A 27785-nucleotide genomic window follows, 5' to 3' on the forward strand; every position below is an offset into this window, starting at 1 on the left:
TTACCACCTGTCAATCACTTCTTTTTCGTGGGCATGAATAGGCAGAGGGCAACACAGTGGCGCAGCAGGTAGTACTGTCGCCTCACAGCAAGAAAGTCGCTGGTTTAAGCCTAGCTGGGTCAGTTGCCATTTCTGTGTGGAGTTTGCATGTTCACCCCGCATTCATGTGGGTTTCCTCTGGGTGCTCCGGTTTCCCCCACAGTCCAGAGACATTATTCTTCTAATAGAACAGATGCAGCTTTGGTGAGCAGAAGAGACTTCTTTAAATTTAATAAAACATCTAGCTGCTCCCAAACTTTGAATAACAAGTGTATTTATAACACACATCCAATTTTATATCTTGCAAAGTGAGAAGATAAGAGCAGTTTACGGCGTGTTTGACCTCAGGATTTGATAGTAAGGAAACATACGCGGATGGTGCATCCTGTTTGCAAAACTGTGATGCTACAAATGTTAACAAAACCGGTGAGAAAGAGACCATGTTTCCATTGTAATATAATGTTTTTTCTTCAAAAAGTGTTGTGAAATTAAGCTACGTTGTGATTTTAAGCTTTTGCTTTTGCATAGATCATCTGTATATTAGAAACACATTTTGTAAATACAAAGAAGCTCTTTTATTTGTATAGTGTTTTGTTTTTTAGTGCAACTGACATGGGGTGACACAGTGGTTAGCACTGTCACCTTACAGCAAGAAGGTCGCTGGTTCGAGTCCCGGCTGGGTCAGCTGGCATTTCAGTGTGGAGTTTGCATGTTCTCCTTGTGTTGGTTTGGGTTTCCTCCGGGTGCTCCGGTTTCCCCCACAGTCCAAACACATGCGCTATAGGTGAGTTGAATAAACTAAATTGGCCTTAGTGTGAGTGAGTATGTGAATGAGTGTATAAGTGTTTTCCAGTACTGGGTTGCAGCTGGAAGGGCATCCGCTGTGTAAAACATATGCTGGATAAGTTGGCGGTTCGTTCCGCTGTGGTGACCACTGATAAATAAAGGGACTAAACTAAGAAAAATGAATGAATGAATAAAACTGACATGAAGAAACAGATATTCTTTACAAAGATTTCAGGCAGAAGTGTCCAGTTTTGTTTTACCCTGCTTTTTGATTGAGGTACAATAGCAATGTTTGTATTCATTTCAGATTGTTATAAACATGTGCAATTAATTACTGCCTTCATGAGCAATATCTGATTAAATAGTGTAAAGTATAATGAAATAAAATAGCTTTATGAACTCTAGAAATCAGTTTCAACTAATGTGTATCTGTTACTTATATAAATAATGTTATAGTGATTGCAGCCGTAAATATGATCAATATAATCTGAATGAGTTTCTGAACATAATAATATTTTCTGTCAATGTGAAATATGCTTACTTGTAATTTCAGTGTGAAATCTGTTGTTTGGGCTTGAATGTAGAAAGCAGTATGGTAAGTAAATGCTAAAGGAAAGTTTAAAGCTGAAATATTCACCACAGTAAAATCTGATAATAAGAAAAATGTTATTTTAATATGTTATTAACATCAGAAACGTAAATGATGAATAAATCTTAAATAATAAATGAATCACACATTTATCAAAAAAATGAAAAGGTGTCATTTTTGTCTTTTCAGTTTTAACAAACGCATCTCAAAACATTTTTGGAATATACAGTTGAAGTCAGAATTATTAGCCCACCTTTGAATTTTGTTTTCATATTTTTTCCTCCATAATTTTTTTTATATTTCCCAAATGATGTTTAACAGAGCAAAGATATTTTCGCAGTATGTCTGATAATGTTTTTTCTTCTGGAGAAAGTCTTATTTGTTTTATTTTGACTAGAATAAAAGCAGATTTTAATATTTTAAAAATCAAATTATTGGTTATGTCAAAATTTTTGATTAAGTCAAAATTATTATCCCCTTTAAACATTTATTTTTTATTTTTTGATAGTCTACAGAACAACAAACCATCGTTATACAAAAGCTTGTCTAATTATCCTAACCTGCCTAGTTAACCTAATTAAACTAGTAATAGTAAGCCTTTAAATGTCACTTTAAGCTATATAGAAGTGTCTTGAAAAATATCAGTCAAATATTATTTACTGTCATCATGACAAAGATAAAATAAATCAGCTATTAGAAATGTTTAGAAATGTGTTGAAAAAAATCTGACCAGCTGTGTATATATAAATATTTTATACATATATATATATATATATATATATATATATATATATATATATATATATATATATATATATATATATATATATATATAATACCAATGGACGGATTACCAACCTACATCACACATGACGTCACACGAGTCCGCGGTTGCAAAAAAAGACCAGCTGCAATAGTAAACGTTGTGTTGTGCGGTAGGATGACAAATTCCGAGTCCAAAAATAGAAAACTTTACTTTTACCGTACACCACACTGCTTTTAATGCCAACTGCAGACTCTTTGGTTAAAAGGGAGCTGAATGAAGTGACGACCTAATTAGAAATGCTCGACTCTGCAGTTCTCATGTTATATCTGTTAAGTTCACGCTATGCTGAATCATACATGTTACTCATTTTTGACTGCAGCAAAGATTACAGCAAAAACAGTTAAATAAGGTGAATTAAACTGCGAACACTGAATGCTTAGAATGAAACATAAAAGTGTAAGTTCTTAAGGTAAATTTGGTTTTATATTCACACATTCATTCAGTGACAACTTGTGACACACTCCCTATATTGTTTACCACGGCACTTTGAATATTCAGTCTGAAATAACCTGCAAGTGTGACTGGAAAACAACATTTATTCGACTGTGAACAATGTTGCACTTTGATAGTGGTTGGCTGCTAATATGATTTCGCTATTTAGAGTTTGCAAATAATACTTTTATGAAATTATATTATTAAGGAGAAAGTCCGAATGTGCAAATATAAAACCAACTTTACCTCTAAGTTCACATATCCTGCTGTACAGGTGCAGTTCGCTGTCAGAATGCAGTACTTTTGCTTGTTGATGATTACCCAGGCCTTGTACAGCTCTGTCTTCTTTCCTTGTCTTTGGCTAGGCAGAGCCTTGGTTTTTAGCCCTACATAGTTTTGAATCTGGTAATCATGGAACATTATTTCTTGCACATGACCACAAAGAACAAGATTGTTGGCATCCAAAGACTTGTAGACCTTTAACTTCTCTTGTAAAATCACTTGGAGCTTCAATGAGATTGATTATTTGGGGCTGGATGCTTGGTCATTTCATCTTGTACAATATCCATTGGGAGGGTGCTATCGCAAATGAGCCTGTCAGATGAACGCCGCTCACTTTAACGTTAATTTTGCTGAATCACAGTGCTTATCACTGGGGGACGAGCTGTTAAACATTGTTATACATATACACTGCCAGCTGTTATACATTTACACTTTAAGGATTATGTAAATAATATACCTAATATGTAATCAATATATCTTATCTCCAAAAACAACAACAAATTCTGTACTGCATCAGATAACATTCCCTCGCTGAAAATCCTAGGGCTCCCGGTTATTTTCTGCAACCTCGCTGCGCGCGCATCCTGTATACTTACAAACATGGTAATTCGTCTATAGTTTTTCGTCTTGTAGAAATTGTACACAATTTGACCATTTCTTTTCACAAATATGACTTTCTCAAAGTTATATAAGTATCTTGCGAACAAATAATGCTTCCAAACATCCCAGACAGAAAACTCGGTACAAAATAATGTAACACAACATGAGTCGTCCACATCCAAATGAGAATAATTTCTTTACTTGTTCTTAAATGTAATACCTGACTTATTTACCCAGCCTAATTGTTTATAAAGACCACATTTGTTTTTCCCCAAACTTTCTTCCATGTCACATGTTGATGACAAGTACGTTTTAGTATCTTATTTCTAATCTGTTGCTGCGTGAAGCTTTCGGTCAGGTGACTGATGGAGTGACGTGTCAGGTCGCGCGCACAGGTGTGTGTCCGCGCGCGCTTGTCCGTGAGACAGTAAACATGGCCGCCGATAGCAGCCGGTGGACGCGGAACAGCAGCCGATTTCTCTGTTTAATAACATTTTTCTTCTACTTTTCTTCATTTAATGGAGTCAACGCTGCTCCGGAAATGGGCCTGTGGACTATCACAGTGTTTAATGTGAGTGTGGGTTATGTTTTTGGTTATAAATGCATGAGAAGGAGCGAAGAGGGTAAATGCTAACAGCTAGCATTAGATACCATGGCATCTTTAGTTCATGAATTATATAATGTTTTGCGTGACTTTAATAAAGACAGTGCAAATAAATGATTGGAAGATTAATAACACGCTATGGGACAGATGTAGAAGTCATTTAGATGAATGAGTATTATGCAAATGTTGCAGAAGTCTCACGAGCTCGATGCTTCATTTTAGTTTTCAAAACCTGCAATTGTTTGTTTCTCTAGTAATATAATTAGCATCAATAAGTTCTGAGGTATAGAGCAATATGTGAGCATTATTATGCCGTAATAATGGCATTATCACTTGTTTGAGATAATATTTGTTTGCTCTGGTTTATGCTCCAGGCTGTTATGATGTTAATGTACGTACAAAAGTAACTACAGTATAGCAAATATGGGTCGAAGACTGTCTTAATACAGCTTTAAATTCGCTATTTAATTTGTCCTGTTTATTTAGTTTATTTTTTTGCAAAACAAACTGTGAGTCATTATAAAAATTGAGGTAAAGTTGGTTTAATATTATTCACACATTCATACTTTATCTTTAATAAAATAATTTCAGAAAAGCATTCTTTGCAATTTATAAATAGTCAAAACATATTAGCAACTAATGACTAACAAAGTACAACATTATTCACATACAAATAAATAGTGCAAATGTTGTTTTGAAGTCATATTTACATCAGATTTCAGACTGAAAATTCAAAGTGTCATGGTAAACATATTATCAGGAAGCATGTCACAAGTTGTCATTTAATGAATATGCAAATATAAAACCAACTTTACCTCAATATTATAAAATGCTTACTGAAGGCACCCACTGAGTATCATTCAGTGTAATATAGTTTATATCGTAACAATATATTTAGGCATATTTACATTAACAATCAAATGACATTTTCAAGTATAACTTTCATGCCTCAAAATAATCAATAATAAATCCTAATATTTTTTTCCTATATTATTCAAACTATTAGGTTTGTCCATTTGTCAGTAAGAATCATTTCATCATTTAATATGAACAATAATCTGATATTTTAACACGTGTATATACAGCATTTATATCACTGAATTAACTAAAGTTGACTTCATTTTAAATAATTTCTTTTCACAAATATGATATTTTCAAATTAATATAAGAGCAATTCCGTTTACCAGTGATGGGTTGTGGCTGGAAGGGCATCCGCTGCGTAAAAACGTGCTGGATAAGTTGGCGGTTCATTACACTGTGGCGACACTGGATTAATAAAAGGACTAAGCCGACAAGCAAATGTATGAATGATAAGAGCAATTCCCTGCAAATGTCAACCTTGCCGTGTGTTTTCGGCAAAATAATGTTTTTTGTTGAAATGCCTTTGTTATTTTGGGGAAAATGTGTTCTGGTAGCATGGTATAGGCGGGACAAAAAATCTTTTAACTGCTGAGCAGTGAAGATGACTATTTCAGAATTGTTCAATTATTTATAAATTGTTCTCTAATTTTGATCGCCACTGTTAGGGTTGTAACGGTATGAATTTTTCACGGTATGATAATCGTCTAAAACAATACCACGGTTTGACGGTTTCGCGGTATACGGTATGTTACAAATGTTACAAAATAATAGAACAGTGAAGCAAATTTGACTTTTTCCAAATAATATATTTTTAGTTACTATAAACAACACCACTTACAATGAACAAATAAAAATAAGAAAATAATAAATAATGTGTCAAAGTCCAAATAAAGTCCAAATAAACATGGTGCAAATCCTCAGTAAAAAATAGATATAAATATTTACTATCCTATAAATAGTTACATAACGAAACTAGATTCAATATGGAACATCCTTAGGTTTTATGTGCCAGCATGGATATGGTTGTCTGTGGATATGGATTTGGATATGGTTGTCTGCAATGCAGACAAACAGCTGCACCTTCATTTGTGTCTTTTGAAAACAGCAAGAGCAGCAGTTCGTCTTTGCTGTGTCACTGTTTTGTCATGTTTCTGTGCTGCTGTGCATGCAAAAGTACTTAGTATGAGAATTATTTCATGCAAAACTTTTTTTTTTGCGTTTTATTTAGCCGCGCATAAATGTATGCCTATCTCTCATTCCGTGTTGTTCAAAAAGCTTGGTCCACAAACAAAAGCGAAACCTATGCTTATTGGTTGTGATATAGCGAGTTTGAACCAATCTGGGCATGGAGGAGGGACAATGCATCAATGTATCATGTCTGATTTGTCCGGAGACACAGTGACGAGCGTTTCTTTGTCAAATCAGCGTTGTCAAATGTTGATGACGTAACCGCACTGATTCCGGAGCCTCTGAAAGTCCGCGAATGTTATGTGATACAGCACTGGAAAGCTGAGATTCTCTTCTTTATGCCAATCTTTGAATTGTATGAATCGGATCAGCGGATCAAAAGTTATTAAACATTTAAGAGCAATACTTATTTTTAGCCGCGGGCGGCTGTTTCGGTCTTTAAGGGTTAAAACCGTTGATATGCAATTGTTCATGGTATGATAATCGTGCACGTTCAAATCGTGGTAAACCGTCATACCGGTATATTGTTACAACCCTAGCCACTGTATATATATGAGGCATGGGAAGATAACCGTGTTCAAGGTATATCGCGGCTTGGAAAAGTCAAGGTTTTAAAACCATCAAAATTTTCTGATATACCATTCCTAGGGTATGAGTAGTTCCACATGGGATCTGTGCACGCAGATTTTCCACAGAATTCCGCTGATTTTTAGCCCATCATTAATCCTGTTTATTTAGTTGTGTAAATGTGTGTAAATATATATTTATTGGGTTTTTAGATTAATTACAGTAATATTATTGACTAATTTAAAAATGTTCATATGATTTATTTACAATACAGTCTGTACAGTAGAGAGACTTGCTTTGTTTACCAAATAAAGATAATCTTATTGGATTTGCATTTTAAACATCAAATAAAAGTTTAAGATATACAGATTCTGTCTGACCCTAAGTATGAGATTTTTTATTTACATTTTATTTTAGTACAACAGTATTTCCAGCATATATATATATATATATATATATATATATATATATATATATATATATATATATATATATATATATATATATATATATATATATATATATATATATATTATACACAATATAGCTTTTCAGCATTGATATCACAATGTGTGCATGCACAATAGGGCTGCACAATATATTTTTTCAGCATCGATATCGCAATGTGTGCATCCACAATAATCACTTCGCAGGATCTACAATATTGAACTGGTATTATAATTGACTAGGAGCTATATTTAAAAAAAACGCTTATAATTTGTCACTGCAGTGTTTCAACGTAAAGTTACCAAAACCTTTTTTTGTGTGTGTTTTTAGGGCCTGTGGTTGCTACTGTGTGCTTTTTTTAAAAGTACGATTAAAGTATAAGATATAATGTTTCTAACTTTTAAGAAAGATTAATTGCATTTATGTTAATATATAATAAAAACTATACAGTGTTATGTTACATTTGATTATTAAATCTGTCTATCTGAATATTGCTAAACGTCCAAAAAAATCATAAAGCACTGTGCATTTTATTTATACAGTATCAGTTGTCGCAGATGCTCTCCCTAATAAAATTCATCAAAATGTATCTAAAATATAAACTCTTTCCAAATAGACCTATTTATTTCATCTGATGAAATTATACTCAATATCACAATATGTATATCGTAAAAAAAAAAAAAAAAAAAAAATATATATATATATATATATATATATACATACATACATACATACATACATACATACATATATATATATATATATATATATATATATATATATATATATATATATATATATATATATATATATATATATATATACATACATACATACATACATACATACATACATACATACATACATACATACATACATACATATATATATATATATATATATATATATATATATATATATATATATATATATATATATATATATATATATATATATATACACACATACATACATATATATATATATATATATATATATATATATATATATATATATATATATATATACACACACATACATACATATATATATATATATATATATATATATATATATATATATATATATATATATATATATATATATATACATACATACAAACATATACCCATATAATTTTTTTAAATATTGTGCATGTGCAGCCCTAATCCACAATAATCACATCATAAGATATGCAATGCTGAGTTGAATTTGCAGAGTATTTTTCATATTTACATATACAAAACCAGAATGCATGCACTGTTTATTTTTACTTTTAACTTTACCTTATTGCATTTATCTATGCTTGTAGTTTGGTTATTACATTTTAGGCATGATCAGTCAAAATGAATACAGTTGTTAATAGGGACCAATTCCCCCTATCAACATGCATGTTATTGCAATATTGACTGCTTATTAGTATTTATAATCTACATAATTGCATGATCATATTCTACATCCTTAACCCAATACCTAAACTACCTGAATATCTATTAAAAAGAAGCAAATTAGGAGTTTCTTGAAGCAATTGTCATATTTAATGGTTTGCTAATAGAGAGAATTGAACCTTAAAATAAGGTGTCACTATAAATTCTTTTCAAATCGTGCTATTCAATCTTTTTGTGAAATTGTACAGATACAGTATATCACAATCATAGAAAAATAAAATATCTCAATGTGCAATTTTTCCAAAATCTTGCAAGCCTAATACATTGAAAACAAAATATAAATTGCTTTATAGATTAGTGCATATATATCAGGACAAATGAGGTGCTATTTAAGTATTTAAATTGCAAATTATTTAAGTCTTTGTGGAAATTCTTTCTGGCACGTTTGTACTGCACCATAAATGGTAGTATTACAGTATATCCAGATTAATGATTATACATCCAAGACCCTATGCAAAGCAGCAAGGTGTTGAAAAACCAATAGAACATCTGTTACTGTTTGCCACATGACAGCAGGAGGAGGCATTTTACAGCCTAATAGTCATAAATGTTTAATGGTTTATGTGCTAAAGATTTTCCTCAGTGTACATGAATTTGTTTTGTATGGTGTTTAAGACTCTTTGTCATCTACCTGGGACGCTAGATTGTTCAAATGACCCGTTCAAAGTCTTATCAAATATTTAAAGGCTTGTCTAATTTTTCCACTGAGGTTTCTAGTGGCTGCCACTGTAAGACAATGCCATATCGCACCGATGTAAATGAGTAGAGCTGCACGATACTGGGAATAGGCATGGGCCGGTATAAGACTTTGACGTTTTGATAACCTTGGATAAAAATTTCACTGTTTCACGGTTTGACAGTATTGTGATTACAACTCCAAAATATATTCTTTTTAAATGTCTGGGTCAAAACAGGTTTTCTTCAGGTTTCATCATGTCAAATTTTAAACTTTTCAAGACCGTTTAACTTTTTAAGGACCGTTATCAATGAAATTTCAGACTATCGCAGGGCAAAATGCTAAGAATTTTCTGTAATAACCAGTGGATTTTTTTTACTTGCCCAATTAATATTCAAATTAATTTATTTCTTTATTTTCTTGAGTCAAAAAAAGCAAACTCTAGTTATATAAATATATTTTTATTAGCACAACCTTTCTTAAAAAAAGACAAGTTTTAAAAGCTATAATAAACTAAATTTATGCACAACATAAATATTTTTTTTAAAAATGTAATTTTGTTTTCTAATGTTCAATAAAATCTCTTCAGAATTCTTAGGTCTAAATTAAAGTTAATATTTATTTTAAGGGGTAACTACACCTTTAGCTTCTTAATTATTTTATAATGCTGATTAAAAAACTAATTTGTTGGTGTCATTTATTTATTCGACACTGATATACTAATCTAAAAGCTTTCTGAAAATCAAATCGAAACAGAATATTCCTCACAATGCAATGTAGCATAAACAATATTCAATTAAAGACAATCAACATAAATGTATGCAAAAGACATGAAAACATGGAGAACCTTGTTATTTTAAAGATGTAAAGAAGACAATTAAACCATATTGCTAAAGAGTTAATAAATGTTAATTTTGTTAAACATTTTTTTTAGATGGATTTATTGGTTGTACTGATTCACTATTGCTTCACATGGACCATTTGTGAAAATTATGACCTGTTTAAAAGTATTTAAGACCCACAACAGCATATTTCAGTGAATTTGTTTTGGGCCTTAAATTTATTTTTTGAAATTTAAGACCTTTTAAGACCCAGCGAACACCCTGAAAAAACTAAAACTTTTTTCCCCTTTGAACACAATGTATTCTATTTTGACAAACATTTAAAATATTTCGGAGCAATAAACATGCAGGCTGCTCTCTTCGTTAGTTTCCAAAACACAGATTTCATTACAATTTAACGTAGCATCTTCTGATATTTTTTTTCTGCTGTCGATACTGGTTTTCTGAAAAGCTGAAAATAAAAGTAAAATAATAAATCTTTCCCATACTTTAGGAACAGTATAGCAGAAAATGTGGCGGTTTTAAAACCTTGACTTTTCCAAACCGTTGAAAACGGTTATCGTTCCATGCCTTACTGGGAACACATGCAATATTGTTGCTGAGTATTGCAGTAAATATATTTCATACGATATACCATTTCAATATAAAAATGCAATTTTTATTAGATTAATTATTTGTAATGATTTTAAAATAAACAAACAATATTTTTCAAATCTAATTAATTCTAATTCAGAATAAAAAAGGCGTCAAGGTGCAAACATTTAGTCTTTAAAAATATTATGAATGAATCAAAAGCTCCAGAGATATTCTGTCTCTGATTGGCTGTTGTCATTTTATTCTCTCGTCTCGACTCCGCCTATTAGTTTTTATTTTCAGCTCTATATTCACATGTGGGCGGCTCCAGCCAACAGCAGCTACTGGGAAGAAGGGGATAAAGATAGTAAGACCCCATCCGATTGGTCAAATTTAGATAAACAAGAAATGCATAAAATAAATGTAACTCATCGCACTTGTCTGCGATACGTTAGCATATTGTTTTATTGTGATAACAGTAGTTTTACAATATATTACAGGGCTTGAAATTATGACTGTTTTGGTCGCATATGCACCAAATTTTTTTTTATGCGACCTCAAAATATATTTGGGAGCATTTATTTGAGTGCATGAAATTGTTGCCGTGCGACCGATTTTCACTGCAAAATGTTCACCGAATGCGCAGGTTTAGGAGACATTCATACAGAATTCACATTTGCACCATGAAACGCAGCGCTCAGGAATGGTTTAAATCAGTTGTTAACTTGTTGAAGTAAACAAAAGCCCACAATGCTTGCCCCGTCTTTGTGTTCTTATTGGCCCACTGCTCTGTAACTAAACGAAAACTGATTGGTTAATATCAGCTGTCAATCCCTTAGTCAATGGCTTCTGCCTTTAGATGATGGAGATATGACCACAAAAATGTAAAGCGCTGAAGATGAGAATGACACTGACAGATTTGGTTTTAGAAACCACCTAAAGTTATAAATAATGACACGTTTTATTAGTGATCATGTGCTGAATATTAATCCACCATTTACACTATTTGAAGAGTGGATAAAAGACTTTCATTGGGTTAAAGTCCTCTATGAAAATGACTAAAGCCATTTACCGTAAAGTCTGAGGGATAGGGTTTGCCACAGCTACACATTTTAAGCGTGAGAGGTTCTATTAACATTTCTATTCTATTTAAATCTGTAATTGTAACGCTTGTAGTAACTGTGCTTAATGTTTTGTGGTTGCGACTAAATTTTGGCTGGTACAACAACATTGAAGTTAAGAGCACCAGTGCTTCCAAGCAAAAAGGTTCATTTTGAGCCCTGTATTATGCTGTTTTTTTGGTGTAAAATGTTTTCTGTTTGTGTATTTGAACTGTGTTGTCTTTGAATTTTCTCTTTTCCAGTCATCCAGACATTTATTGTTACGGAAATCCATGTATAAGGACACTGACATTCAGCTGAGAGGTATCTGATATTCTTTCATTTGAGATCTCTTTGAAACTTTATTAACATTTTGCATCCACAAAAAGCAACATAGCCTTGTTGCAATAATCAACTTCTCACAAAAGGCATGACCTCAATGATTTTTTGTTGAAGCATTATATATCGGCCATCATGTTTATATAGAATTAATGTCAGCGCAGCAACATTTCTGCTGATTGTGCTGCCTGTCATCTCATATAATCTCTGATGGAGGTGTCAGCGAGCTGGAAACTCCTTTAGAAAACAATGCTTACTAACTGCTGAAGAAAAGGTGGATTATTTACTGTGTAAATTTAAATCTATTCAGTTTTTAAATTAATTTCAGTAGTATTATTGACTGATATGAAAATGTTCATATGATTTTTTTACATTACAGTTTGTAAAGTTTTTTTTTTTTTCGTCTTTTAGTAGATCTATATGAGAGACTCGCTTTGTTTGACAAATAAGGATATGGATCTAATTGGATTTGCATTGTAAACATTAAATAAAAGTAAAAAAGGTTTTATTTTTTATTTTATGAAATCTTTACACATAAATTAGCAGATTTTTTTTTTTTTTTGACAAAAGTCTGCGCAGAAAGAGCAAAACATGTCAGCAGAGTCAGATGTGCAAACTATTCACGTCTGCAGATTGGCAGATTGGTCACTTTTTCACAGTAACATGCCCATACCAAATAACGATTCTTATTACTTGGTGTCAGTGTAAACATTGTTGATTTAATATTTGTGTGGCAGAACAGCATCAACCAAAATTAATCTAAAGAAATAATTATAATTGACATGTCATCAACGGGATTCGAACCCAAGTCAAAAGGTTCTTCACGAGTATCAACCGACTTATCCAACTGAGCTACTCCGGTGTACGGGTTGTCAATTGTTTCCATGAACTTGTATTTCCATGTTTTTATGCACTCTCACGCTGATATTTTCTCAGAATAGCTCTAATATGTTTTATCGCAGTTAGTCGAACCATGATTTTTATAGCTGTAGACTTGTGGAAACCTGTTTACAAAGTCACACACGAGATGGATATTATTGATATTTTCCAGTGTGTGTGTGTGTGTTACATTCCGGTTCACTACCATTGTGTGGTATATTCTACGTCACTTCCAGGGTGTGGTACATTCCCTTTCCGTAGGGAATCTGTAATTGTAAATTTGTTTCGGGATTTGTAAAAGTGTTTTGCGTCTTGTTAATTTGTTTTCTAAAATGTAAATTTGTTTCGTTCTTTGTAAAATAGTTTTTCCTATGTAATTGTGTCTGATGATAGGTAAAAATGTTTTTCAAAATGTAAATTTGTCTCGAGCTTTGTAAAAGTGTTTCAAACTTTGTAATGTTGTTTTGCACTTCCCGGCCACCGTAAAAAATACATTGCACAACAAAAACAGTTTATTATAACCAGCCTTATTAATTACACAGCACATTAAACAAAACATATGGCGGCGCTTTAAAATAAAATCATTGATTAATTATGATTGATATGAAGTTGCATAGTGATTAAAGGGTGTTTATTGTTCCTGCAGTGGATTCGTTTGATTGTCCGGAGGAAGTGTCTTTCAGCATCCAGTGGTTTTTTAAGTATTACCCGTGTCACAATGAGTACAACAATATTGAAGTGAGTGGCACCTCCTTAAATGCTTACAGCAGCTGTGTGTCGCTCTTTGTTTGATTTTTGTTTGCTTGTATGCTCAGGAAATGTACCTGAAGACGCCGCTGAGTCGACGTGATAGTCTGGACCCCAACCCTCTTGGACCCGGAGAATATATTCTGCATAAATACAAGGAGTTTTCCTGCAACAATGACATGCACATCTTCCCCATGTTCAATGTAAGGTTATTTGTCATTTTTCAACACTTGACTTGTTTCATTCAAATTTTCTTTGAAGAAAGTTATCAGTAGTGTTTGGCGATTTACGAAATGTTCAGATGGCCATATCGCACTCCTGAGAAATCGCCGATACACTATACTATCACATGGGGGCACGGCAGTGTTATATTTACCTATTTGCTCATCTATTTAACCGTTTCTAAACGTCTTTAATAACTTTTCGGCTTATTCTTTACAAACGTATCTAATAATCAACTTTATTTGCGTTACGTTTTATCCTGGAAAATAATTCAAACCACTGCAAATCACCGTGCTCTTACAGCTAAATAAGCGCTGAGACCGAAATTAATTCAGACAGGACTCGATGCAGCGGTGCGGGACAGGATTTGATGGTGACTTTGGGTACACGCAGTCATCCGCGGGACTGCTGCTAAATGGATATAATATAAATGAATAATAAGTGGTACGGTGCGGTACGATTCGTCTTTTGACTATGGAATTGGCCTTAAAAGTGTACCCAACTGAAAGGGTACCCAACACAAGAAAGGGTATTTGTATGTTGTGTTTATGTGTTTAAAGAAGCAGTCAATGCATGCCCTGAAAAAATAGTCTATAGGCCACCTTACAACTTAAAAGCTATTAATAATAGATATTATGAAAGATAAATAACTTTTTTTGTGAAAGCAAGAGAAAATCTTGCAGGAGTGCTTTTATAAAGGAGACTAAAATGACCAACGATTGTGTTTTACTACAAAACGTTTTATTCCAGAACATTTGAGCTAGTTTCAGTTCTTAGTTCTTTCATATGGGCGAGGCAGTGGCGCAGTAGGTAGTGCTGTCGCCTCACAGCAAGAAGGTCGCTGGTTCGAACCTCGGCTAAGTTGGCGTTTCTGAGTGGAGTTTGCATGTTCTCCCTGCCTTCGGGGGTTTCCTCCGGGTGCTCCGGTTTCCCCTACAGTCCAAAGAAATGTAGTACAGGCGAATTGGTTAGGCTAAATTGTCCGTAGTGTATGAGTGTGTGTGAATGTGTGTGTGGATGTTTCCCAGAGATGGGTTGCGGCTGGCATCCGCTGCGTAAAAAACTTGCTGGAAAGGTTGGCGGTTCATTCCGCTGTGGGGCCCCGGATTAATAAAGGGACTAAGCCGACAAGAAAATGAATGAATGAATAAGTTCTTTCATTTTTTTTTATTTGTTTTATTTTTACAAATCGTTTTATTTAACTTGTTTGTTAATTAAATATAATTCTGTTATTTAGCCCAATATTTTTATGCAACAAAGCTAATTAATTTGCTATAAGATGTGGCTGTGCATTATAGTGCCCTTGTGTGCAGCGCACATTAACTGCTGCTGAGAGAGAGAGAGAGAGAGAGAGAGAGAGCGAGAGCGAGAGCAAGAGAACAATGGAAAAACACATTTTTCACATGCTGATTCATGTGAAATTGTGAATGCATGTCTGTAATCGTCTTGCAATTTAATAAAATATTGTATTTTTTTCTTTAAATAGGCTAGTCTAATTTTTTAATTTATGCTAAAGATACGTAGTGTCGCAGTCCGAAAGTATCTGTCAAGTGATGTTGATGCGAACAACTGAAGTTGTCAAATTATTAGTGTAGTGTTGTGTAATTAATTAATGCTGATGATTGAAAATAAGAATCCTATTCATTTTATTCAATAATACAATTAAAACGTGAAATGGGTCTACATTACCACAAAACGAGCTGAATATCATCTTTAAAATCGACATAGGTCTCAGTTCTCTGTGATATCTTTGCCGTCTCGTCGATACATGATACTATCGTCTATCAGCACAACCCTGGTTTTCAGTGATTTAAATAGTATTTATATTATATTGAATTGCAACATTTGATAATAATATTACATTTCAGAATTAATAGTAATATTAAAATAAATGCATTTTATTTAAATTAATATTAATGATGAAATTTAATAATATTTTTTATATTGTATTAAATTACAGAATTTAATAATATTATTAAACGTTGTAATTAATATTTATTTATCTTACGTTTTTAAGCCAAAAATGTAAATAAATAAAGCTCAAATAAATACTGAATATTAATGATGAAATGTTGTCATATTATTTATATTGTATTGAATTACAGCATATAATAACATTATTAAAAATTGCAATTAATATTTATTTATCTTAGTTTTTAAGTTTTCAAGCCAAAAAATGTAAATAAATAAAGCTAAAATAAATATTGAATATTAATGATGAAATGTTGTCATATTATTTATATTGTATTGAATTGCAGCATTTAATAACATTATTAAAAATTGCAATTAATATTTATTTATCTTAGTTTTTAAGTTTTCAAGCCAAAAAATGTAAATAAAGCTAAAATAAATATTGACTAATAGTGATGAAATGTTGTCATATTATTTATATTGTATGGAATTACAGCATGTTATAGCATTATTAAACGTTGTAATTAATATTTATCTTTTAATATTTATATAAATATTTATCTTTTTAAGTTCTTGAGATTTATTTCTTAATCGCATTTAATTGTGTCCTCTGTTCTATATTTGCAGAAGTCAAAAGCAGAACCGAAAACGGTGAAACTGGGTGACTTAGAAAACGACTTAGAGGTAGAAGTTTAATTGATGTACACGCATTAAATGCCTGATTCTTCTCCAACATTGGAAAGCAATAATTGGTTTTGTTTTGATCATAAGGACGACAGTTTCACAAGTTCTTCTGTTGCTGAGACTGGAACATTTAAACCAAAGGTAAACTTCCTGTGACCTAATATATGAAATATTTGCGGATAGTAGATTAATAGATCATCATTTCTTTGTTTGCCAAAGGATCATGTGATTTCAACAACTTGGAGGGACGGACCATATCTGCTGGTGGTTAAGATTAATCCAAGCAGACAAGATGTGAACTGGAATTTAACCGGTAGGCCTAATTCCTTTATCTATTTTTATCATACAGTTAAAGTCAGAAATATTTGCCTTCCTGTGAATATTTTTCTAATATTTCCCAAATGATGTTTAACAGAGCAAGGATTTTTTTCTCAGTATTTTCTATAATATTAATAAGAGAAAGTCTTATCTGTATTATCTTATCTGTTGTATTTTGGCTAGAATAAAAGCAGTTTTTAATGCTTTTAAAAGCATTTTAAGGTCAATATTATTAACCCCTTAAGCAATATTTTTTAAATTGTCTACAGAACAAACCACCATTGTACAATGACTTGCCTAATTACCCTAACCTGCCTAATTAACCTAGTTGACCGAGTTAAGCCTCAAAGTTTGCATTTTAAGCTAAATATAAGCATCTTAAAAAATATCTAGCATTAGAAATGAGTTATTGAAACTATTATGTTGAGAAATGTGTTGTTAAACAGAAATTGAGATGAAATATATACAGGGGGGCTACTAATTCAGGAGGGCAAATAATTCTGACTTCAACTGTATTTGTATGAAAATGTATCTGTGTTTCAAAGTGATTGTGTATACTGAATTTTATCTAACGTGTGTTTCAGTCAGTGTTGTGATGATGGGAGCTCACGGTTATCTTTCTGTCACTGAATGGCCTCTCATGATCGTAAGTGGTTCAGATGCTCATTTCATTTGTGGAACTTTGTTTATCAGTGCGATATGTGTTACAAAAATACCAATTAGGGCTAAACATTGTGATATTTTGTTATTCTGCGATATATTGCAATATGAATTCAGTTTCATTGAATACGCTATATGCAGAGCTTGTGTTTCTTCCCATACCGTTAAATTTACGGTAAACGGTTAATGTGACTGTTTTTAAAATTGAATACAATTCTTTTTACAGCATCAATGTAGTAATGTAATTAAAATAATAGTAGTTAAATAGACTTATGCTTTCATTTGTTGATCAAGTTTAAAACGAGACGAATAGCCGTTTACAGGCACGCATCGTCAGGATCAGCAGGCTAGCACAGAAGCTCCATTGAATATACTGGGGTAAATAATTGTTCATATTTTAAAGACATGGCTCAATTTTTTATTTAATATACAGGGAGTCCGTGGGGTTGTAAAAAGTAGTACATGAAATTAAGCAAAATTAAGGGCAATAAAAAGTATTGTCATCTGACCAGGTATTACATTTTCGAGCCCAATTTTTTAGATAACTTTTTAATTTGTGTTAAGTGCAGGCCTTTATTCTGAAATTTGTGTGGATTTATTTATATGTTGAGAGTAGGACCTGAATGATATCATGTGAAGTGGTTTGGTAGTTTGGCAACAGAGTTGCGACATAAACACACCAGGGGCCTGTTCTTTGTAGGTGGATTACTCAGGTAGCTGGATTTGGATATTGGCGATTTGACACGATCCAGGATCGTTTCATTCTTCAAACCTGATCCGAGAGTTGTTGTCATAGCAACAGTTCTGCTAGCTCAAACCTGGTCGGAAGCAGGTTCAATTCATATAAACAGGATTAGATCGGGTCAGTTCAAGCAAAGATAATACAGAAAGTATGCACCGAATTCTGATATTTTTTTTTACAGTAGTAGGTATATACACTTAGAATAATAGTAAATATATTTTAACTATATGTATGTATATATATATATATGTATCTGCACCAACGAAATGAAAGTAGAAAGACTGCCACCTGGTGGTGCAAAGACAAAACCTATCGATATGAACTTATCATATACATATATATATATATATATATATATATATATATATATATATATATATATATATATATCATATATTACAATATGTGACTTTTTTTAAAAGCAATAATACATTTATGCACTCATAAACATGTTTTGACAGCTAATATGACAGTGATTTGATGCTTCTTAAAAGTTGCAGACGCCTTTACCAATATTAAAATGCTTTTTTAAACATCCAGTTATTCTTTAGACTGTCTAAAAAACCGGCTACTATAATACTACTATTATAAGGAAAATCCACTGTACTGTAACTGTAAAACTAAATAAACTGCTCTTGACACATGAAAGGGCCAAGCACGCAGCCCACAACAAGGTGTAAAGTTATTGCGTGTCATATTTAACCAACAGTTTACTGCAAATTTGATGTAATTTAGCTCACATGGATAATTGAATATTAATCAGATGATGTCATTACGCTTCTGTGCTGTCAGCCAATCGTTGCATTGCTGATCATGATTTCGAGGATCTTTAGATCAGTCCTTCACAACACAAACAGCGATCTCAGATCAGTTCATCCAGACATTCTAATCTGATTCACGAACTTGTTTTAAGAACCAAATTAGCCAGAAATCAGTTATCAAGATGAACAGATCCAGGATCTGCCAAATCATCTTAGATCATTTAAGCGAGCTATAAAGAACAAACCCTTGGGCTAGAAATTGCCATTTTGGTTGCAAATGTGCACAAAATTTCATTTATGCGACCTCATGATATATTTGGGCGCATTTATTTAACTGCATAAAATGGTTGTAGTGTGACCTATTTTGATTTTTTCTAAAAACATGCTGAATCGGTCTTTCCTGACGCTATATTGGTTCATATTAGCTGTCAATCACTCAAGGCTTTCTGCAGTCAGATGACAAGGAGCTTTTGTAACTGCGTGAAATGCCAACGACTAAAGAGTGAAATGTGCACAGGTTTGCTAAACCCACCTAAAGTTACAAATAATGCCACCAATGACAGCGATCATGTGGTAATTGTCGATCTGCCAGCTGAGATCAGTCGAGTGTTTTCGGAGAAGGTGGCCGAATCTCAATGCGTTGCATTCATTGCGTGTTTAGCGCAAATGTCCGCTAAACAATGAGTGAAGTTTCAGATTTCTTTGAGGATCTGACATAATTTCAGGGTTCCCACGGGTCCTTAAAAAGTCTTAAAATGTCTTAAATTAAAATCCGGGAAATTATGGTCTTAAATTGTCTTAAATTTTACCGTAAAGTGGCTGTAGGTATTAAATTTTCAGCCGGTGTGCTTAATGACGATAGGGAAGCACAGTGGCCCACCGTAAAACATCTAATAGTTGATTAATTTAGCACTTGTAAAACAGGAGAGAAATGACAGTCTCCGTGATTTATTAGCTCATGACGGTAGGTCAGCTACAGCAGACGCTTACATCAGTCTGCACCTGTGTGCTGTTATTATGCGGTTGTTGATGTGTCAAAATGCAAAGATGGGAAATTGTACATTTAACAACATGGCAAAGAGGCAATGTGTAAATTCTGCAAAAAGACCTTTTCGTTAGGGACGAAGGGGCTCAAAGTCGTCAAGTCGCGCATGAAAGGAGGAAAGCAGCACCGGGACGTTGCAGCAGCTTGTCATAGCAGGTCCAGGTTAATCCCTGCATTGTTTGCAGCTCGACCTAACAATGTTACTTGTTGCTAATGTTAGGCCTGTAGTCTATGTTATGAATAAGTGATAATAACCCTTATAAACAACTGTAAAAAAATAAATGATGGAAGAAGAAGAGAGCCCAGTCCAGGAGACTCGAAACAAGCAGAATTTCTTTATTGAGACGTGTTGGTTGATCTGCAGTCATACATCGTCTTTAAGATGTCCATGTGTCTGCAAGAGCCTACTAGAGGTCCGCAGTCTGCAAGTTCTTTCACAAGTCTCTCAAAAGTCTCTCACAAGTCTGAATTAAGACAAAGATTTCATGTCTATATCGTGTTCTTATGAGGAGGGGAGATGGCTAAACACAGCATGCAAATTAAGAGTTGTGGTCGGCAGGGTAAACTGCTTTTTCAGGCCTGGTCTCATCATGTTCTGGAGACAGAAACCGCCTGACCAGTTGATCGAAAAGAGAAAACAATAGACACAACCATGCTGTGAAACTAACAATTTGCATTACTTTGGTTTAGCCTGTAGTCAGAAAGACAAAAAGTTAATGTCCCTCCTAGCTGGGATGTTAATGAAATTATATAATTAAAACCAGAGAATATATAACTTTTTAGTTATATATAGATTAATGTTCATTTGAAATTAGATGATATAAATTTATATTTCCACACAACTCATTCATGAAAAAAGACAAAAGAGCTGTGTGCCTGTGCACATTTGGATAATGTCGGGCTATAAACGGGTTCGGGCTTTTAAAATAAGCTGTCAATCAAAATGTACTTGTCGGGTTCGGGCTCTATCGGGCCTAACTTTTATATCATGTTTACAGCTCTAGTTCAGACGCCCCCTCACAGTCAGCTATAGCAGTTTCATTTCACCACTTTGGGTTATCCATACTGTGACGAGGCACAATTTATTTAAATCTAATGAGAAGATTAAAATGAGTAGCCTATTCCAAAGAAATGATAAAATTTTTGGGTCTTAAATTTCATTTGTTGAGGTCTTAAAAAGCATTAAATTTTACTTTTAAAAGGGTGCAAGAACCCTGAATTTGTTCCTTTGTTTTTATTGACGTTTACATTTGCAGAAACAGTTGCAGGGAATAAAACATAAGTATCATGTTACCATATGGTGACACCGTGCAGTAGAGGGATAAATAGATGTACATTTTACATCATCATTTGACCATATATCTGACGTATAGGCTATGTGAGATTAGTCTATGTGTTAGCTATTATAAGTGGTTTTACGTTTTTGAATAGAATATGGGATATTCTGCATGTTTGTAAAAGATATATAGGCCCTAAATGTGCTGTTTATGTTTATATGGAAAATGAATTCATGTCTTGTTTTTTGTTTTTTCCAAAACTCATATTGGATTTAAAAAAAAAAATAGTTTGCCTGTATAATTTGTATAGAACAAAACCAAAATTATCATTTTATGCAACTGTTCTCTAAAGAAGTTGATACTTGGCCCTAATTACAGCATCATTACTTGTGTTTTACATTATAGCAATAAAGGCTTGGTTAAACGAGGGATAAAACACTTCTGTCGTTTCTCTTCAGTTCTACATGGTGATGTGTATGGTGTACATCCTTTACGCTGTGCTCTGGTTTGTCTGGTCGTCCTGCTACTGGAAAGATCTGCTGAGGATCCAGTTCTGGATTGCAGGAGTCATTTTCCTGGGCATGATCGAGAAGGCTGTCTTCTGTGCTGAATATCAGAACACCAACACCGTGGGATCAGCAAGTTAGTCCAAACATATTCATTATTATTCATAACTGTTGTTGCATGAGATTAGTGTAAACGGTTTTTACATTTCAGTTTTTATCAAGATCAGCAATACAGTAAAACAGTCATTTTTGTGAAATATAATTACAGTTAATAAAAAACTGCTTCAGTATTAAAGATATACTTCTATAGTTTAGTTTTACATTATCAGTTTTTTTTTTTTTACAATTTGAGCTAAATGTTTGCATGTCTGATGGAGTTAAATGTGTTTTTGTCTATTTTTAGTTAGTTTTTATTATGTTTAAATGTTTTGTTTTGTCTTTACCTAAATTGTTAGTATTTAAATTTTAGTTTAGTTTTAATGAACAAATGATTTGTAATGCTTTTCGTTGTGCTTGTCTTATAACTGGTCTCATGAGCCGCTTATGACAAAATAAAAACACAGTATACACCATATATTTGTCTTTACTTTTTAAACTTTAAGAATACAATATATATATATATATATATATTTTTTTTTTTTTTTGAAAGGTGTGCTGCTTCATAACTAATGACAAAAATGTTGTTTTCAAATGATTCAATTCAAGTTTATTTGTATAATATTTGTATATTTTTACAATAATTATTGTCAAAGCAGCTTTACAAAAGGTGCACATTATTGCATTACAATCAAAATCAGAAAAGTTAAGGTTATTACTTACCATAACTTTATTTTTCACTAATAACATTAATAACTAAAAGCTTTTAACAATTAAAGTTATTAAATATAAACAGAGTTAACCTGCAGTTATATAGTATATGTGGTATATAAATAACGCAAAAGCATTAAGGCCATGTCCGAATCCATTTTTGCTATTTTAAGGATGAAAAAATACAGTTTGGGCCCCGGCGCATGTTCTAACAGGGTTGTGCTTAATCTCCTAATGTGTTCTGGGTGTGTTTTGAGCATAACAAGCATTAAACCAATCAGTCTCATTTTACATTCCCTTTAAGGCCGTACTCACACTATGTACAGTTGCCTCAAACCGGGCCAAAGCACGCTGGTCCCTTCCCGTCTCCATGTTGGCCCGCACTCACATACAGTCGGGCCTGGGCACGCTTACGTCATCGCTGCTGCGCTGTTCAGTAAACACTCTCGCTCAGCACAGTGGAGATTTCTCTAGTTATATCGTTTAAGTCGTATGATATGCTGTCAAATATTTCACCAAACAGTCTTTAGGGATGCGGTGACACGCAGTCAGATATTTCGCCGAACAAATCCGGCACTTTTGATGCTTATTAACAGTCATAATGCTCTCGTGCTGCAGGAACGAGGAGGTTTGCTGAAGGTGTGCAGCTGTCATGCAGTGAGGGGTTTGCGTCTTTAATAAACTACGGCAGTTTGCGTTCACTGAACAGTAAGATTGATTTATAAATCCATATGAAACAGTCCCTTAAAATTCACTTCTCACTTTAAGTTTCGGGCTTAGGCGCGTTTTGCACTCACACTACAATAGTACCGCGCCAAAGCCCAAGTGAACCGCGCTCACCTCTTCCAACCGGGCCAGGGCCGGCCAAGTGAACTGTGCCTAAGCCAGATTCAGCGCACTCACACTTCTCAAACGATCCGGGAAACAGGCCTGGGCACAGTTCAGATAGCATAGGGTGAGTAGGCCCTAAGAGTCATTTGCATCATGCCATGGCGCATTTGCTATTTACATGGCAGACTTTGTAAGTGGAAAAACTGAACGCTTCACTAGCAAGAAAACAGAATTTAACAGAGCATCTGCAGCGCGAGGATAAAGAATGAGCCTCCTCCATGCGGCCTTTTTACTTTCTCTTTACTCCTTTACTTTCGTGGATAAGGAAACAGTGTTATACACACTCCACTGAAGACATCCATTAGCCAACATATTTTTTTTTTGTTTAAGCGTAAAGATTTTTTTCCAAAACTATTTCTAAATTCAGTTCTAACATCCATCTAAACACTGTGCTGATTTCCCTTTATTTAATCACCCTAATTAAACAAAGTTAAGATCAGGATCCTCCCTTAGCTATATTTCTTAGCAAGAGTTTAGTTAAAGGATCGTCTTTAAAGAACGTATTTTGCAAAAGAATAAATTAGAGCATACTTTACCACACAGGGTAACTTAGATGGGTTCTGGAAAATGAAGTTAATGTCCACTCCAGTGAAGAAAATTAATAAAATACACTTTTATTAATAAAATAAAATCCAGTGAAAAAGTAGAACAAACAAAAGACAAACAGAAAACAAGAAATCCTTACTTTGCCTCCTGTTGGAGGCAAAGGGCAATCAACCTCAATGAACAGAAGTCGGGAAGCGCAAAGCTGAAGACTACATGTCAGCTTTTATACTCACTGTCTCAGTGACAGTATTCATAAATCAACCCTAAACACGGGTGCATAGACTACTTAAATCATACATTCAAGGAGCATGCTAAATCACTTGAACAGTAAAAAGACAGATATATAGTCATCAAGAGTACATTGTATCATATAAATCAACATTTAGGCATTTTAATATAAGCCTTAATTTATAATGTGCTATATAGTTATGCACTCAAATTCAGGTGTGTGAACTCGGTAGAAAGTTTAGCAAAAGTACAAGTTGGGAGTTCATTCAGAGTTCGACTACTAGCAAGAGGGTCATCTGAAGTAGCAAGGGGTTCACAGAGAGTTCGTCCAGCTGATTTGTTTGCTCGCCGCGCCCTCTGTCGGAGACGCCTTTCCTTTCTCTTACGTTTCACTTCATCATTAAGAGTTGTACTTTTACGCATAGGAATATCAGAATACATCAGTGATTTTTTTTGTGTCTCACATGATTAATGTCACTTGACCCATCAATCATTACAACACACATGCTATTCTTATGCCACATTTGGACCAAACCCGACAGGTGGACAAATCTAGACCTGTTTTTATTGAAACAAATATAAATATGCATATAATAAATAATACTGTGAAGAATAATCACGTTATACTAATGCAAATTGTCACAAATAAACTTTAAAAGCCCCTTGAAAATAATAGATTAATTATTTTTGCAACATTTTAATTGAAATTGTAAGTGTATTAAGCGATGTGTAAGTATTTGGACCTGCATAGGCACATAACTAACGCGCTCTGCTCTGGACTTTAGAGTAGCTTTTACTTGGTCAATGGTGTGGTCTATTTCAGTTCCTCAAAATAGCAACGCGCCAACAATGCGCCTTAACACATCTCCTTATCAGACCAGCAAACAAATGAGTCCACATAGTGGCTCAAATGGATTTGCTATTTAAGCAGTAAAAATACTGTTGTGCTGGTCTGAAAATAGCAACAAATCACACCAAACACGTCTTGCACCTTATTGCGCCGGGTGTATGATCAGGCTCATAATGACATTTAGAAATTAAGTACTCTGCATCCAAAATCACACCGCCTTTTGTACACAATTTTTTTTAATAGATCTGTAAGGTTACTCTTGTCTAACTATTAATATCTTTGTGTTTTCTCCAGCTCAGGGTCTGCTGATCTTCGCTGAGCTCGTCTCTGCTCTGAAAAGGACTTTGGCTCGTTTGCTCGTCATCATCGTCAGTCTGGGCTACGGCATTGTCAAGTGCGTGATGAAAGCATTGATTGGCAGCATCTATGCAATTTTTTTTTAGGAGAGTGTGAGATGATTCTGATGTTTCTGTGTCCTCTCAGACCTCGTCTAGGCACTGTCATGCACAGAGTGGTTGGTCTCGGTGTGCTTTACTTTGCATTCGCTGCCATTGAGGGCGTTCTGAGGATCACTGGGGTAAAGTTGACAAACTAGCATTTTTAAATATTATATACATATTTATATATATATATTTTTTTTTTTTGCTGGGCAAAGATAAATTGTGAATAATCTCATCCAAAATAAAAGTTTGACGTAAGAAAAGTGCGTATATTAAATATAATTATTATATATGTAATAAAAGCCCTTTTTACACAGTAATACCTGTAAATATCTGAAAAATTACCGGAACGACTTTACCGGTAGATTCAAAAGAGCGCTGTTTACACAGGCAAGGATGTTACGGAATTTTTCTAGAAAAGACCATTTACACATCCATTCCAAAATACCGTTAAATTCTGACATCATTAACCAGAAATAAGCTCTAAATGTCTGCGCTTGAACTTGTAAACATTTTACTACATTACAAACTCTGTGGATGGATCAGTGTTTTAAACAACTTCGATGAAAACATATAGGGGAACACTTTACCATGTCGAGATGTTCATAATATGTGTGTGTGATGGCGCTCACTGGCTGCTTCATGTGCATACGCATCGGAGCTTAAAGGTAAAAAAACAACTAGGGATGTAACGGTATCAGAATTTCATGGTACGGTAATACCTCGGTATGAATGTCACGGTACGGTATTTATTGAATCATTTACAGGAAAAAACAAAACTTATGAAAATACTCCAAAAAAGTGCCAAAAGTGTCAATGACATACAAATTAGCCATCTATCTGTAAGCTTTGAAACAGAAACTTCAATTTTAATACAAAAAAAATATTAAACCATGTAAAAAATAAAGTTTCAATTTAGTATTGTTGAAAACTCATCACATTCAACATTTAATCACACTCAGCCCATCTACCCAGATGAGAGCTCTGCTAGTCGGACTTCTCATCAAGCATCTCCCGCTGGATCTAATCTCACTATATTTATTAAACGGGATATTTCATTTATCTTGTTGTCTTTATCTAACGACATATTCCCTGACTTTGGTCATTGAAATCTATTACTTGTTCTCAGGTAACGTGTTTTGGCTGAGCGCAAAGATAAGTTAATGATTAATGTAACCACGTACATTCTGTATATTGACTGATCGCTTGCCTTTATTTCCTATAATGTATAAACTTATTGTATGTTATACTTTTAAAATGGCCATTATCGATTCTTAAAACTGATACTCAGCAAAAGAGAGGCTGTGTTTCGTATTTTCACTGAAATTGAAAGGAGGCAGTTGTTATTGGCTCCGTTTTGTTATAAATATCCACACAGTGAAGATGACGCTCATATATGCAGCACGACGCCTCAACATTTCTGCTGTCTAAGTTGCTAATATTAAAATGAAAATAGGCAGTTCCTTAAATCATGTTTACATTTTATTGTTGAGAAAGTGAAACAACGAAGCCAGGGTGATGTGAATGAAGTTATAAAGTACACTGTTCCCTGTGAAGATTGACGCGTGTCCTCGGTATAATCTGCTTTTCCATATCAAACTGAGAAGAAGAGACTGCAGCCTTGATCAAACTTGCGAAGTCTGAACTTACACGGAGAAGATGCAGGACTGAACTGTGCGTGTTAGGCTACTTAATATTCAGGAAAAGCCCCAATCAGAGAGGCGAATGTCTGCAGCCCCGCTTCCGTTTTCAGATGTCTCCATTTTCCATCATCCACACTGAGACGGAGCTGCAGCGTTTCAGAATGAAAACGGCCTCTCCAGCCGTGAAACCGTAAGTTTTACTGGATAGCAAAACTTATGCGTTTTCAAACTAAAACGCATTAGTGTAAGCAGGGCCTTAGAGTTTTCCAGCTCTTTTCATCCCCGCTTCTAGCAGCACACTCCATTTCCGCATTACTGGATCTGTAGCGACAACAGACCGCAAGGGATGATGGTCAAGCATGGGCTGATGGCAATTGTAGTTTTCGCTACCTCCCGTTCGCTTCATTCGCCTGAGCAAATTTTCTCAGA

General features: G+C 33.9%; 1 protein-coding gene across 6 annotated transcripts in view; it reads left to right on the forward strand.

Moving 5' to 3' along the window:
• The first annotated feature begins 3975 nt into the window (after positions 1 to 3975).
• Positions 3976 to 27785, forward strand: part of tmem87b (transmembrane protein 87B) — a 43828-nt gene continuing 20018 nt past the window's right edge. For all 6 annotated transcript variants that reach the window (XR_012388960.1, XR_012388959.1, XR_012388957.1 and 3 more), the window contains exons 1-11: positions 3976 to 4125; positions 12124 to 12184; positions 13725 to 13816; positions 13894 to 14028; positions 16586 to 16642; positions 16730 to 16783; positions 16862 to 16955; positions 17545 to 17606; positions 21904 to 22087; positions 25568 to 25667; positions 25757 to 25850. Coding sequence is in view for 2 of the 6 variants with exons in the window: in XM_073920344.1 (XP_073776445.1) it covers positions 3988 to 4125; positions 12124 to 12184; positions 13725 to 13816; positions 13894 to 14028; positions 16586 to 16642; positions 16730 to 16783; positions 16862 to 16955; positions 17545 to 17606; positions 21904 to 22087; positions 25568 to 25667; positions 25757 to 25850 (1071 nt within the window). In the remaining 4 variants the exon portion in view is untranslated. The remainder of the gene's footprint in view (positions 4126 to 12123; positions 12185 to 13724; positions 13817 to 13893; positions 14029 to 16585; positions 16643 to 16729; positions 16784 to 16861; positions 16956 to 17544; positions 17607 to 21903; positions 22088 to 25567; positions 25668 to 25756; positions 25851 to 27785) is intronic.

This window comes from Danio rerio, chromosome 13 (genome assembly GCF_049306965.1).
Source record: "Danio rerio strain Tuebingen ecotype United States chromosome 13, GRCz12tu, whole genome shotgun sequence".
NCBI lineage: Eukaryota > Metazoa > Chordata > Actinopteri > Cypriniformes > Danionidae > Danio > Danio rerio.